This window comes from Scardinius erythrophthalmus (genome assembly GCF_964197995.2).
Source record: "Scardinius erythrophthalmus genome assembly, chromosome: 18".
Lineage (NCBI taxonomy): Eukaryota > Metazoa > Chordata > Actinopteri > Cypriniformes > Leuciscidae > Scardinius > Scardinius erythrophthalmus.
The window spans coordinates 28555632-28572290 of NC_138238.1; the positions used below are offsets into that span (position 1 = coordinate 28555632).

The 16659-nt window shown below is 36.0% G+C and overlaps 1 protein-coding gene across 3 annotated transcripts in view; it reads left to right on the top strand.

Moving 5' to 3' along the window:
- stat5b (signal transducer and activator of transcription 5b) overlaps nucleotides 1-16659 on the top strand; it is a 35497-nt gene that overhangs the window by 10280 nt on the left and 8558 nt on the right. For all 3 annotated transcript variants that reach the window (XM_081392893.1, XM_081392895.1, XM_081392894.1), the window contains exons 6-12: nucleotides 1640-1770; nucleotides 1863-2014; nucleotides 12662-12817; nucleotides 12912-13091; nucleotides 13942-14029; nucleotides 15179-15301; nucleotides 15414-15506. In XM_081392893.1, the coding sequence (XP_081249019.1) occupies nucleotides 1640-1770; nucleotides 1863-2014; nucleotides 12662-12817; nucleotides 12912-13091; nucleotides 13942-14029; nucleotides 15179-15301; nucleotides 15414-15506 (923 nt within the window). The remainder of the gene's footprint in view (nucleotides 1-1639; nucleotides 1771-1862; nucleotides 2015-12661; nucleotides 12818-12911; nucleotides 13092-13941; nucleotides 14030-15178; nucleotides 15302-15413; nucleotides 15507-16659) is intronic.

A 16659-nucleotide genomic window follows, 5' to 3' on the forward strand; every position in this document is an offset into this window, starting at 1 on the left:
CCCTCTTTCTTTTGTGAACGTTCACAAACGTCATAAAAGGTAAATCACTTTATTTCTGTGTGACTAATGTGCAATTTTGACACAAATTAATTCATTATGATTAATGTATAGCTTTTTATTGTAAACCTGTGGTAAAACATCTATTCTTGGGTTTTAAATATTTAATTAAACAACAAAAATGCCAGCAAACAGTCGCTCTTGTTTTGCGATCACGCTGTTTCCAGTGATTTCTTTCTGATCAGTTTTCTGATAAAACTTCCTTTTTTTCTTCTTTCTTTTTTTTAACAATAATAATATATATTTAATTATATGCTATAATGAGTGTGATATGAGTATGAGAATGAAAAACTGATGCAAATACAAAACAAGACAATAATAAACAAAGAACAATAGCCTACACAATACAATAAAACGGCCCGTTTATGGCTCGCACTGGCCCGACAGTGGAAACGCGGCTGATGCCTACAACTAACGCGACAATTAAGTGATGCACCATCTTGACAGGATTGAAAACGTGGAAATAATGAGCTTCCAGATCCGGCAGACAAGCTGTGTGCGCATGTCAGAAAATGATTTCGATTGAAAGCGTCAGCACATGTAAACACCAGATCGGTTTAGATAATATCCCATGTAAACAGTCAACCGGAATCCGTCAATCAGAACGATCTCAATCAGAATAGCTAAAAAGTGTGCATGTAAACGGGGCTATTGATTGCCTTGTTCAGGTGTGTTTAATTAGGGTTGGAGCTAAACTCTGCAGGACAGTGGTCCTCCAGGACCGGAGTTGCATATCTCTGTTTTATCTCTTGGAGACTCTGCAAGTTAAAGCAGCCTAATGGCTACATTAAAGTGATTATCAAGTCTCAATTTTTTGAGTTTAATTATAGAGCAATTTACAACTACGCAGTAGAGTAAAGGACTGTATACTCAATAAAAATACAGAGATAATATTAGCAACAAAATCAAACATAATTATGGGTTACATTTTATTTTAAGGTGTCCTTGTTAGTGTAGTTCTCCATTTAAGTACTGAGTAATATTAATCAACTACATGTACTTACTATAGTTTTAGGGTTAGTTGCATGTAATTACAGAATGCATAATTTATTGTTATCACTATAGTAACTACATGTAACATGTTACAACGACACTGTAAAATAAAGTGTTACCTGATTATGCATTAATATGGAACTTGCAGTTCAGTGAGCTCTGGGGTGCTTTCCATACAACAATGTAAGTCGCTGCGTGCTTATCTACCATAGTATGATGCATCGGTGCAGGTGATGGAGTTATAACTTCTGCTAATTAATCAATTCAAGATTGCAATTAATGTCAGATTGTTATAGTTAATTTACACAAAACAACAGAATGCCATTCCTTTTTTAAATCAAGTTAACATGCAGTATGAAGTTGGTGTACACTTTACTCCCGTAGGCTATATATGTGGTTCACGCTGTCAACTGCTTTCTCCACAACGTCATTTCTCTTGATTGAACTCAAGCTGAGCAATTCCATCTGAACAAAATGGCAAAGACATGTCATATCTAATGCTAGGCTTTCTGGGAATGCTTTTGAGTACTCATTGAACTGTAGCTTGTATTTTTAACCGATTCATTGAGGTTTTATCTGTGTCGAGTAGCACAGATGAGTAGCTTGGCCAGCCTTCCTCCAGCCGAGCGTGTTCAGAGAGAGTCGGGTCTGCAGAGCAGGAAGTCCACTTTAGAGGCCTGGCTCACACGAGAGGCCAACACCTTACAGAAATACAGACAGGTACACTCAATCCCCATGATATGCATGTCTTTTTTACTTACTACACTAATATTTTCCAGCAGTTGAATAATATAATGTGTGTTTGTGTATAGGAATTGGCGGAGAAGCATCAGAGAACACTAGCTCTGTTGAGGAAACAGCAAACCGTGATCGTGGATGATGAACTGATCCAGTGGAAGAGACGACAGCAGCTCGCAGGAAACGGAGGACCATCAGAGGGAGGACTGGACATACTGCAAGCCTGGTACTGATGCACAATATACACACACTCACACATTTACTGAGGGGGTACCGTAGGCTTGTTTTTCTTTTTATAAGCTAATTAATATGAAGTACCCTTATACAAACCTTAAGGCCACACCATACACAAGCAGCCCATTTGTTTTTTGGATCTATTGGCATATTTAAATGTTAGTTATCAGAGTGCAAATCAATATATATTACCATAGATTCCTGGAAAAATGCATCTGAAGGTAAGTCACATTGGTATATAAGTTGAATTTCATTTTTAGATACATAAACATTATAACACTAGTAGGGCTGTCACTTTACGTTCGAAAATCGATTGCACAATCGATCGGACCAACCAACACAAGTTTCGAAAACGAAAATAGGGAATCGATTTTAACGGTCTTTTCTCGGAATGCGTCCAGCTCGTCACGATACGCCCGCAGCGAACGCGCATCACACAGCAACTCTGACGCCTCATTCCCGCAGGAATTTTTTACGCGCATAACGCGTCTTTGCATTGACTTAACATTGAAATCACTCGCGTCTGACGCGCTATTCACGTCCGTTGTGAACACACCATGACAAACACACATTATACTTCTGCATAATGTTTCTATTTTTACTACAAAAATGTGAATTCTGCCGGTATTCAGACAGTCTCATGCATACACAGGGTTTCCGCGGAGTCATAAAAAGTCATAAAATGTCTTAAATTTAATAATTTGAATTTTAGGCCATAAAAAGTCCGGATTTTCCATACAAGGTCATAAATTTCATTTAGCCACGTCTTAAATTGATATGCTCGTTCATTCGTTGGTTCTACCATTGCCTTTTGCCCCTGAAAATGCGCTGGCGGCATAATGTTAAATGCACAGGTTAAATGCGCCAAAAGCGGAACGATCATTTGAACCGCGCGCCACACGGACCATTTACCCGCTCGGCTCCAAGTCCAAACGGCAGCGCAGCGCGAGCTCAATTGATGCGTTTACTCTGACCGGTCTCGGTCACAAGATCCAGTGAGAAGTGCTTGAATTCAGCGAAGAACACACTGTCTCAGTGATTTAAACCAGTTTAAAGGCAGATGAAACAGTGCTGACCAACAGGAGAAACTCTGCACAACGATATAGTCAGAAGGCTTTTCCGTCTACAATCTCCCATCATTTACCATGGATTTACTGTAACATTAGCCTAGTAATATTAACTGCACCATGTGGGATATACATATTGAATTTTATTATATTATTAGTGCTGATAATGTATTAAAGGACTAATGGAATATTTACAGTATTTAATAATGTATTTAGGCTACTGTTTTTCATACATTTCCTGAAGATACGTGCCATCAAAGTTAGGCAACACAAACTTGTTTCAAGACTTGACCCCTATTAGCACATGCAGAAACTAAGTAATTATTTTCCCAATAAAGATATTTCTTTTGTTAAGGACAAATGACAAATATTTGAATGTTCTACCTCAGATTTGTGAAATGTTCACCTGTTTTAGCAAGTGTTTGTCATTATATTTTCTGACAATAAAGAGTAAAGTTAACGCTCTGGTTTCTACAACTTTCACTTAGAAGCAACAGTCTGCCTTTAAAGTCTGGTGTGTTTAGTAGTTGGCTCAAGCCCGTTGCAAATAATCAGTATCAAGAATATTGCTGTCTATTAATATATTCAAAGCTGTCTTTAGGCATTTAAATAATACATCTTGTTACTTTCAATGAAAGTCAATTTAAAAAAAAAAACTTTTGAAAGGAATTTGAATGAATTTTTCGTAATTCGTGTAGATCATAAATTTTAATCATAATGGTCATAAAAAGGTCTTAAGTCTAAAATTTGACTGACCAAACCCTGCAGAAACCCTGCATACAGATACAGATTCGGGCTATGGTTAACAATCGTCTACGTTGTCAACATTTGTTTGACTTTTCTAACCGTAAACACAGGCACGTTGAAGACTGCAGTAATGTTTTTCATTGATGTTATGGCAGTCCACTCTGCTTATTGCTTTTCGAGAATGTTGCACTCCTGTTTGTCATTGTGCACGAAACTTTACGCCAATAAATCAACAGGAATATTGCTGACTTGTGCGCGTCTCAAGCGCCCTCTTTACGTTCGTCCTAATGCCTGTTAGTTGTCCGTGGATTTGCCCATATTTGCCGTTTAAAATGGAAACGTCTTTAGACATGAAAAATCGATTTTACAATCGATTCAATGAACACATGTCTCAAAAATCAAACAGGATTTTTTCACAAAAGTGACAGCCCTAAACACTAGAAACATGTATTTTAGTTCCCCTCACTTCATAAAAATCCATCATATTTAATGGTATACAGAACGAGATGTAATATTTATATAAACTGAACCTAAACAGTGGTGGTGTTTATTATAAACGCCAAGCCTAAACGAATTTAAAGCAAAACTGAATTACTGGCTACAACTACAAATTAGGGCTGGGCGATATATCGCATGAGATTGTTATGCGCATCTCGTCAGTAAAGCCGGTTCCTTGATTAGTAGTAAATCGCCATCACCTGCTTTCAGATGGAGCGGCTTTTACAACTCAGTGCCGTAGTTAACTGACAAGCTGAGCCATATCGCATTAATTATCGCGGACGTATCGCCTGCGATTTTAATGCGATATGGCTCAGCTTGTCAGTTTGTCTGACAAAATATACTTGACTTGCCTTACTTTCCTCACATTTAAGTTTGTGTTTGTTAGGCAAAGTATAAAGGGATGCACCGAATATTCGGCCACCGAAAATTTTCGGCCGAAAATGGCCCAAAAGTGCATTTTCGGTTTTCGGCCGAATACCCAGGGGGCAAAGGGGGTTTAGCAGACATGGGCTGCTGTAAAAGGTTGTCATATAAAAATGAAATCTATGATGTCTGAGGATCACAACCTGTGTGGCCAACCCGGTCAACAAGCTGCTGGAAACTTGTAATTAGGGTCAAAACAATGTTACCTCAAATTCGGCTTTAACTCCCAGAATCACCCAAACATGCTAAAACGGTTTGATTATATTCATGAATCGTGAGCCATATCTTCCTGATACTTTATGCTAGAAACAAACTGAGCACACATTTAGAAAGAGTGGAAGATAAGCTTTCATCTGATGCCTTGATTGTACATGTAATTAGAATGTAAGAGTTAACAATGCCTCTTAATTCATAGGTAGGCAAAAAAAAAAGAAAAAAATATTGAACATTCCATTTGTAATCGGTAGCATTCTTTTCCCTTTGTTGTTGTTAAAATAAACAAATTACCATGTAAAGTTAACTTTTACTGGATGAAATCATATTTTGATTTTTTTTTTTTTTTACTAACCAGACAGTCCTCATGGCCCATAACACATTTAGAGGGAATGCAATGTCAAGCCTATAATAGCCTGTCAATTCAAACAAGATCCAAGAAAGAAGTTTACCATTAACTGGTGTTAATTGTATACTGCTCTGTTTCTGTATGTACAGTATATCGTTTGCATATTTATGCAATATCAATTATTTGTATTGCAATGTCTATTGCTAATATTCTTTCACAAGTGGGATAGCTTTATTTATTCTATTGAAATAAAAAAAAGGGATTTGAGGATTTTGGGTTAGGCTGGTTAGTGTTCAATCCAGGTGTTTGGAGTGTGAGACAAAGGTACTGACAACTAAATGCTGAAAGACTAAAACACACAGGAGTCATGTGTGGAGTAGGTTTAAAAGTATTTACTGATTAAAACTGTTACATTAAGTAGCAATTTGTACACACACACAAAAAAAAAGACGAAACAGACAAACAGATTACAATTCAGGGTGATAACTAATTTCTGTAATAATGTTTATACACTTTGTTTAGCTGTTTCGGAATCACCGCTGCTGTCGCTGCTCTATTGTTTCAGCATGCTGTGTCCTGCTACATTTGGTTGCCAACCCCTAGCAACGGCATCCTATGTAGCATGGAGCCGTTCTTCTGACAATCTTTAACCAGAGATGGGCACAAATACATCAAAAAGTATTTAATTAAAATACAAGTAATTTGTAATTTGAAAATACAAAAATATATTTTTTACAGTCTTCTGTAGTGTAAGTGTGGCGTTAGGTACATGTAAGAGTCTAGAATATTGCAATATTATTGTTTAGTGCAGAAGATGTGCTTTTAACGTACATGTTGCCACATACTGTCATAATAAAAGATAATTACGCATATAACACTATATTTGTATTATTTACACAAAAACTAGTTAACGCTGCTGTGAGGGCGTTTCTAATAGCGCGGCTGTGACAAAGTTGACAACTTACTTTCTTCCGACTGCCATTATCTATTTTTTTACTCTTTTTGAAAGTTGTGAAAACACCGTTCACTGTTTCTTTTGCTATTTGAGCAAATTGGAACACAAAAATATATATTTAATGTAGTCTTTCATTCACTGCTATAGAAGTTAACCCAACTATGATGCCTTACTTTTCTGAGAAACCCAGAAATGTGAACAGGGTCAATAGGATGTGTCACATCACGTGATTTACTTGCCAAAAACTGTGATAGGCAATTTGGTAGTCCTATTTGTATTTTATGTCTATGGTCCTAGGGATAGTTCACCCAAAAAGGAAAATTAGCCCATGATTTACTTACCCTGACGTCATCCTAGGTGTATCTTACTTTCTTCTTTCAGAAGAATACAATCAGAGTTATATTAAAAAGTGTCGTGGCTCTTCCAAGCTTTATAATGACAGTAAATGGGTATATTTTTCATCAAAGTGCATCTGTCCATCATAAAAGTGCATCTGTCCATCATAAATGTGCATCTGTCCATCATAAAAGCGTATCTATCCATCATAAAAGTACATCTATCCATCATAAAAGTGCATCTATCCATCATAAAAGTGCATCTGTCCATCATAAAAGTGCGTCTATCCATCATAAAAGTGCATGTGTCAATCATAAAAGTGCGTCTATCCATCATAAAAGTGCATCTGTCCATCATAAAAGTGCATCTATCCATCATAAAAGTGCATCTATCCATCATAAAAGTGCATGTGTCCATCATAAAAGTACGTCTATCCATCATTAAAGTGCATCTATCCATCATAAAAGCATATCTATCATCATAAAAGTGCATCTATCCATCATAAAAGTGCATCTGTCCATCATAAATGTGCATCTGTCCATCATAAAAGCGTATCTATCCATCATAAAAGTACATCTATCCATCATAAAAGTGCATCTATCCATCATAAAAGTGCATGTGTCAATCATAAAAGTGCGTCTATCCATCATAAAAGTGCATCTGTCCATCATAAAAGTGCATCTATCCATCATAAAAGTGCATCTATCCATCATAAAAGTGCATGTGTCCATCATAAAAGTACGTCTATCCATCATTAAAGTGCATCTATCCATCATAAAAGCATATCTATCATCATAAAAGTGCATCTATCCATCATAAAAGTGCATCTGTCCATCATAAATGTGCATCTATCCATCATAAAAGTGTGTCTATCCATCATAAAAGTGCGTCTATCCATCATAAAAGTGCATCTATCCATTATAAAAGTGCATCTGTCCATCATAAAAGTGCATCTGTCCATTATAAAAGTGCATCTATCCATGATAAAAGTGCATCTATCCATCATAAAAGTGCATCTGTCCATTATAAAAGTGCATCTGTCCATCATAAAAGTGCATCTGTCCATCATAAAAGTGCATCTATCCATTATAAAAGTGCATCTATCCATGATAAAAGTGCATCTATCCATCATAAAAGTGCATCTGTCCATCATAAAAGTGCATCTGTCCATCATAAAAGTGCATCTGTCCATCATAAAGGTGCATCTATCCGTCATAAAAGTGCGTCTATCCATCATAAAAGTGCATCTATCCATCATAAAAGTACATCTGTCCATCATAATAGTGCATCTATCCATCATAAAAGTGCATCTGTCCATCATAAAAGTGCATCTATCCATCATAAAAGTGCATCTGTCCATCATAAAAGTACATCTATGATGGATAGACACACTTTTATGATAGATAGACACTTTTATGATGGACACATGCACTTTTATGATGGATAGACGCACTTTTATGATGGACACATGCACTTTTATGATGGATAGATGCACTTTTATGATGGATAGATGCACTTTTATGATGGACAGATGCTCTTTTATGATGGATAGATGCACTTTTATGATGGGCAGATGCACTTTTATGATGGATAGATGCACTTTAATGATGGATAGACGTACTTTTATGATGGACACATGCACTTTTATGATGGATAGATGCACTTTTATGATGGATAGATGCACTTTTATGATGGACAGATGCACTTTTATGATGGATAGATGCACTTTTATGATGGACAGATGCACTTTTATGATGGGCAGATGCACTTTTATGATGGATAGATGCACTTTAATGATGGATAGACGTACTTTTATGATGGACACATGCACTTTTATGATGGATAGATGCACTTTTATGATGGATAGATGCACTTTTATGATGGACAGATGCACTTTTATGATGGATAGATGCACTTTTATGATGGATAGACGCACTTTTATGATGGATAGACGCACTTTATCATGGATAGATGCACTTCTGATGGATAGATGCACTTTTATGATGGATAGATGCACTTTTATGATGGATAGATGCTCTTTTATGATGGACAGATGCACTTTTATGATGGATAGATGCACTTTTATGATGGACAGATGCTCTTTTATGATGGATAGATGCACTTTTATGATGGACAGATGCACTTTTATGATGGATAGATGCACTTTAATGATTGGTAGACGTACTTTTATGATGGACACATGCACTTTTATGATGGATAGATGCACTTTTATGATGGATAGATGCTCTTTTATGATGGATAGATGCACTTTTATGATGGATAGATGCACTTTAATGATGGATAGACGTACTTGTATGATGGACACATGCACTTTTATGATGGATAGATGCACTTTTATGATGGATAGACGCACTTTTATGATTGACACATGCACTTTTATGATGGATAGATGCACTTTTATGATGGATAGATGCACTTTTATGATGGACAGATGCACTTTTATGATGGATAGATGCACTTTTATGATGGATAGACGCACTTTTATGATTGACACATGCACTTTTATGATGGATAGATGCACTTTTATGATGGATAGATACGCTTTTATGATGGACAGATGCACTTTTATGATGGACAGATGCACTTTTATGATGGACAGATGCACTTTGATGAAAAATATACCCATTGACTGTCATTATAAAGCTTGGAAGAGCCACGACACTTTTTAATATAACTCTGATTGTATTCTTCTGAAAGAAGAAAGTAAGATACACCTAGGATGACGTCAGGGTAAGTAAATCATGGGCTAATTTTCCTTTTTGGGTGAACTATCCCTAGGACCATAGACATAAAATACAAATAGGACTACCAAATTGCCTATCACAGTTTTTGGCAAGTAAATCACGTGATGTGACACATCCTATTGACCCTGTTCACATTTCTGGGTTTCTCAGAAGTGTAAGGCATCATAGTTGGGTTAACTTCTATAGCAGTGAATGAAAGACTACATTAAATATATATTTTTGTGTTCCAATTTGCTCAAATAGCAAAAGAAACAGTGAACGGTGTTTTCACAACTTTCAAAAAGAGTAAAAAAATAGATAATGGCAGTCGGAAGAAAGTAAGTTGTCAACTTTGTCACAGCCGCGCTATTAGAAACATCCTCACAGCAGCGTTAACTAGTTTTTGTGTAAATAATACAATTATAGTGTTATATGCGTAATTATCTTTTATTATGACAGTATGTGGCAACATGTACGTTAAAAGCACATCTTCTGCACTAAACAATAATATTGCAATATTCTAGACTCTTACATGTACCTAACGCCACACTTACACTACAGAAGACTGTAAAAAATATATTTTTGTATTTTCAAATTACAAATTACTTGTATTTTAATTAAATACTTTTTGATGTATTTGTGCCCATCTCTGGTTAAAGATTGTCAGAAGAACGGCTCCATGCTACATAGGATGCCGTTGCTAGGGGTTGGCAACCAAATGTAGCAGGACACAGCATGCTGAAACAATAGAGCAGCGACAGCAGCGGTGATTCCGAAACAGCTAAACAAATTGTATAAACATTATTACAGAAATTAGTTATCACCCTGAATTGTAATCTGTTTGTCTGTTTCGTCTTTTTTTTTGTGTGTGTGTACAAATTGCTACTTAATGTAACAGTTTTAATCAGTAAATACTTTTAAACCTACTCCACACATGACTCCTGTGTGTTTTAGTCTTTCAGCATTTAGTTGTCAGTACCTTTGTCTCACACTCCAAACACCTGGATTGAACACTAACCAGCCTAACCCAAAATCCTCAAATCCCTTTTTTTATTTCAATAGAATAAATAAAGCTATCCCACTTGTGAAAGAATATTAGAAATAGACATTGCAATACAAATAATTGATATTGCATAAATGTGCAAACGATATACTGTACATACAGAAACAGAGCAGTATACAATTAACACCAGTTAATGGTAAACTTCTTTCTTGGATCTTGTTTGAATTGACAGGCTATTATAGGCTTGACATTGCATTCCCTCTAAATGTGTTATGGGCCATGAGGACTGTCTGGTTAGTAAAAAAAAAAATCAAAATATGATTTCATCCAGTAAAAGTTAACTTTACATGGTAATTTGTTTATTGTAACAACAACAAAGGGAAAAGAATGCTACCGATTACAAATGGAATGTTCAATATTTTTTTCTTTTTTTTTGCCTACCTATGAATTAAGAGGCATTGTTAACTCTTACATTCTAATTACATGTACAATCAAGGCATCAGATGAAAGCTTATCTTCCACTCTTTCTAAATGTGTGCTCAGTTTGTTTCTAGCATAAAGTATCAGGAAGATATGGCTCACTATTCATGAATATAATCAAACCGTTTTAGCATGTTTGGGTGATTCTGGGAGTTAAAGCCGAATTTGAGGTAACATTGTTTTGACCCTAATTACAAGTTTCCAGCAGCTTGTTGACCGGGTTGGCCACACAGATTGTGATCCTCAGACATCATAGATTTCATTTATATATGACAACCTTTTACAGCAGCCCATGTCTGATTTCCTAAAAAACAGGTGTTTTGCCCCCTGGGTAGAAAGACTTTTATCACCGAAACAATACGGCCGAAATGTTGTGATGACGCAAACAGCAGACACCGCGACCTGCACGTGCTTGTCTGAAGCAACATTACATCTGCGGGGTGGACGTATTTAAATATATCTAAGAGTGACCCACGGACAGCGATTTTCAAAACACAGACATCCCAAGTCTTCCGGAAGTTCCGGGAGTCTCCCGCGTATTGATACCGGCTCCCTAATGCCCGCAAATTAGTTTAAATCTCCCGGAATCGCGAGCGAGCATGAGCGCGCATACGTAGCGCGCGCGGCAGAGAGAGGGAGCGAGAGACCTTTGCGTGGGTGTGCAGAGCAGCCGTCATTTCTCAGAGGTTTACCTGAGCTGTTTATGGTTTTTGCAACTCACGTCCATGAGCATATAACTGCTGATATTATTTTGGGCTATGGCAGTATTGACCTAAATGCACTTTGTTTTTATGAGAGAACATTTAATTTTTAAACCTTTCTCCAGGCCAGTAGGCTTTTACATTATTATTTAATGTATACATGAGTGGGGTCAAGTTAAACATTTAATTTTATACTTTGCAAATGCTAAATAAATATTTGCATAAAATTTTAATGGATTTATTCTTTGAAACTTTAATATTAATTTATGCAATTGCAATGCCTTGATTTTAGTAAACTTAGTACACAGTCATAGCCATAAATGCAATGGTACTAACAATAATTGGCATAATTTCTTTCGGTGTTTCGGTTTTCGGTTTTCGGCCTTGGTTTCCTCTTTTTCGGTTTTCGGTTTCGGCCAAGAATTTTCATTTCGGTGCATCCCTAATAAAAACCTATGAAATAAAAAAAATTCTGTATGAACACACGGACCAGTAATGTCTAATTCGCCTACAGTTGACTTGCGTTGACTGATATTTAGTAATTTACCAAATTCTAAAAACATATAACAGATAATTAATGATTTCTGTTATTTTGACAGGTAAAAATTAAATATATCTGATCTACAATGTTTTTCTACTTAACCTCATTAAAGAATGCAAATATAGGGATTAAAAGAATAAAAATAATGTTAATATAAATAAATCCCCTACAAAAATGACCAAGGCTGAGACGCCAGGATTTATTGTGCTTAATAACTCTCTTTAACTTCAAGCACGCTTTTTCTCATTGATGCATGTTTCTTTATCATTAGGACATGTCAATAACTTTACTGCACTGCACAGATATATTTACATACCGCAATATAAAAAAATAGCAAAATCTTTTTTGCTCTATTGGTTTTAGTTTTTACTCCATTTTTGAGTCTCATCCAACAGTTAATCAATCAGGTGAGTTTAACAGTTGTGTCAGCCTGTTTGTACGGCCGCTGAATGATGACAAAGCAGCACAGAAGAGTGGATTCACAGAGATTCAGTTGTTTGTGTGAGATGTGCATGCGCTACATTGCTTTATACAGGTTCCTCTTGAACAGTATTTTATGCTCTTGTTTTGTGAATGCAGGTGTGAGAAGTTGGCCGACATGATCTGGCAAAACAGACAGCAGATTCGTCGAGTTGAACACCTGACACAGCAGCTGCCCATACCTGGACCCACAGAAGAACTTCTCACTGAACTCAATGCTACCGTCACTGATGTCATATCAGCACTCGTCACCAGGTGCGTAAGCAGTCGCTGCCGTCATTGGACACTATTGTCTCTCTCCAACAAGCAAGGTTTTGAGCGGTGTCTTTTTCTTCTGGTCTCTCTGCAGCACATTTATTATTGAGAAACAGCCTCCTCAAGTGCTGAAGACTCAGACAAAATTTTCGGCGACGGTTCGCTTGCTGGTCGGTGGAAAACTCAACGTCCACATGAATCCTCCTCAGGTTAAGGCCACAATCATAAGCGAACAGCAGGCCAAGGCATTACTCAAGAACGAGAACACCCGCAAGTAAGTTTTTTTTAGCTATAGAAATAAATAACAAGCAACTTGGACTAAAACTTAACATGGAAGATATTTAGTACTTGTTGCTTTATCTCATTTGGGGTAGGGTGCCACATTGTCCAAAATATTACAAACATTACTGAAGTGGCGGAGCTGCTATTTTATCACGTCCGCTAGGGGTAAGATGTAATAAATAAAAACACCGATCATAAAAAATAAAAAAAGTGAAAAGTAGCCTACTTCATACGATACAAAATTTTTATTTTCAATGGGAAAATAGTTAGACAACTGCAGATGCACATTTGGAAAACAACTTTCTTTTTTTATTTCCCAGAAGAAATATTCCGTTGTCCATTTCTCTTGAATTGTACGACATTCTTAATCCACCTTTCATTTCTTTGAAAGAGGGTTACTCGAAACCAATCCTGTAACCCTGAGTTTGTTTAACTAGCTTTGTGGTACAGGCATCTGGATGTGTCATGTATATTTGAGTTCAGTTTGATCTTCTCATGATTGATTTTTGATTATTATGAACAGTGTAGAACTGTCTGCTAAAGTACTCTCTGAGATGCTGCATCTAATAATTTTTTGAGAATTTTTATCTCTGCACCACCGTAATATTAAACCATTTGACTAGATGATTGTCGGATGTCCATTCAAACAGTTCACCATCCTGGCACATCCCTAGACACCCCACTGCATCTGTAGTCGTGTACCGCATACAGCACGTGCATCTGAATCACAGATGTCTACCATATTGTACAGTTTTATGGACGTCTCCTCCAAGGCCTGTCGAGAAACACTGTTTTGTTCCTGCATGTGTACATGACTTGTTTGTCCTTTCTTTATACTGAAGTGACAGCAGTGGAGAGATTCTGAACAACAACTGTGTGATGGAGTACCATCAAACCACTGGCACCCTGAGCGCACACTTCAGGACCATGGTAAACTGTGCTTAAATGCTTCATGTTACACATTTAGTGTGTTTGCACTAGGGCTGTCACTTTACGTTCGAAAATCGATTGCACAATCGATCGGACCAACCAACGCAAGTTTCGAAAACGAAAATAGGGAATCGATTTTAACGGTCTTTTCTCGGAGCGCGTCCAGCTCGTCATGTTATGCCCGCAGCGAACGCGCGTCATTTGCAACTGCAGGCTCTGACAAACACGCATAACAGCAATGATCCTTCTGCATAATGTGTCTCTTTTTACTACAAAACTGTGAATTTTCCCGGTATTCAGACAGTCTCATGCATTCAGATATAGATTCGGGCAACGGTCTATCGCCTACATGGGCGAAATTTGTTTGGCATTTCTAATCGTAAACACAGCCATGTTAAAGAATGAGGTAATGTTTTTCATATGCTGCGTGCTATGGCAGTCCACTATGCTTATTGCTTTTCGAGAATGTTGCACTAGTCATTGTGCGCGAAACTTCACGCCAATAAATCATCAGAAATATTGCTGACTTGTGCGCGTCAGGCGCGGCGCGCCCTCTTTACGTTCATCCTAATGCCTGTTAGTTGTCCGTGGATTTGCCCATATATGGCGTTTTATTTTTCAATTTTCGATTTTACAATCGATTCAATGAACACTTATGTCTCAAAAATCGAACAGGATTTTTTCATAAAAGTGACAGCCCTAGTTTGCACGCACCACAAACTGATGTTAACCCTGTTTTATAAGCTTATGTTCCACAGGGTCCAAACGGACCTGGGAATGCAACAGGTGTATACAGTTTTTTTTTTTTTTTTTTTTTTTTTTTTTTAAATGTAAAGGTTAAATTTAAAGGTTAACACGTTGTTAGTAATATTTAATGAGAAACTTAGGTTAACTTGTTTATCCATACATACATTTTTAGAAAAATCATGTTAATTTGCGAGTATCAAATATGAAACACCAGACTTTTGAAGAATGTTCATCTCTCAATCATCATTGTATTGTGTTGTTTTGCAAAGCTTGCTTCTATTTCAAAAAAATTCTGACTTATTTCAGTAATTTATTTTTTGACCTCCTGTTATTTGATTCAGTGGATGTTTTGATGAATCAAACGTATTGTTTTTTCATGACTATTTTTCCTCTTGTTTGCAGTCTCTGAAGCGTATTAAGCGTTCAGATCGCCGTGGGGCGGAGTCAGTGACTGAAGAGAAGTTTACGGTTCTATTTGAGTCTCAGTTCAGTGTGGGAGGAAATGAACTTGTGTTTCACGTGAAGGTGAAACATTGAACTAAAACAGAAATCTTGTCATAGTCATTCCTATTTATTGTCTTATTCAACATTGTATCATTAATACATTTGTTCCTTTTTGTTTCTCTCTCTTATGCAGACATTATCCCTGCCTGTTGTGGTCATCGTTCATGGGAGTCAAGACAATAATGCTACAGCAACAGTATTGTGGGATAATGCTTTCTCTGAGCCGGTTAGGACACATCATTTACATATTGTTTGCATATTTGAATGAGATGTACTGTTCTCGGTTGAAACATCATCAATGGTATCTTTTAGTGATGCACCTAAATAAATAAATAAATATACAGTACCAGTCAAAAGTTTGGAAACATTGCTATTTTTATTGTTTTTGAAAGAAGTCTCTTATGCTCATCAAGCCTGCAGTAAAAAAAAAAAAAAAAAAAAACAGTAATATTATGAAATATTATTACAATTTAAAATAATGGTTCTCTTTTTCAATATACTTTAAAATGTAATTTATTTTTGTGATGCAAAGCTGAATTTTCATCAGCAAGTACTTCAGTCTTTGGTGTCTTTTGATCCTTCAGAAATCATTCTAATATGCTGATTTATGATCAATGTTGGAAACAGTTGTGCTGCTTAATATTTTTTTTATAACCTGAGATACTTTTTTCAGGATTATTTGATGAATAAAAAGTTAAAAAGAACTATTTATTTATTCTTTTGTAACAATATACACTACCGTTCAAAAGTTTGGGAACAATAACTTTTTTTTTAAAAGAAATTAGTACTTTAATTCAACAAGGATGCGTTAAATTGATAAAAGGTGATGGTAACGATTTATATTGTTAGAAATGTTTTTATTTTGAATAAATGCTGTTTTTATGAATAAATGCTGTTAACGTTTTACTCATCAATGAATCCTGAAAAAAGTATTCCAAAAAAATATATTAAACAGCACAACTGTTTCCATCATTGATAATAACTGAGTATCAAATCATCATATTAGAATGATTTCTGAAGAATGATAAGACACCAAAGACTGAAGTACTTGCTGATGAAAAATCAGCTTTGCATCACAAAAATAAATTACATTTTAAAATATATTAAAAGAGAACCATTATTTTAAATTGTAATAATATTTCATAATATTACTGTTTTTTTTTTTTTGTTTTTTTTTTTTAACTGCAGGTTTGATGAGCATAAGAGACTTCTTTCAAAAACATTAAAAATAGTAATGTTTCCAAACTTTTGACTGGTACTGTATATATGTATTACATATATTGGCTGTAATAACTTATTTTCATGACAGATTTATTCAAATATACATTAAATAATGAAGACAACATGTTAAGTAAAAATACAATGAATATGTAATATAG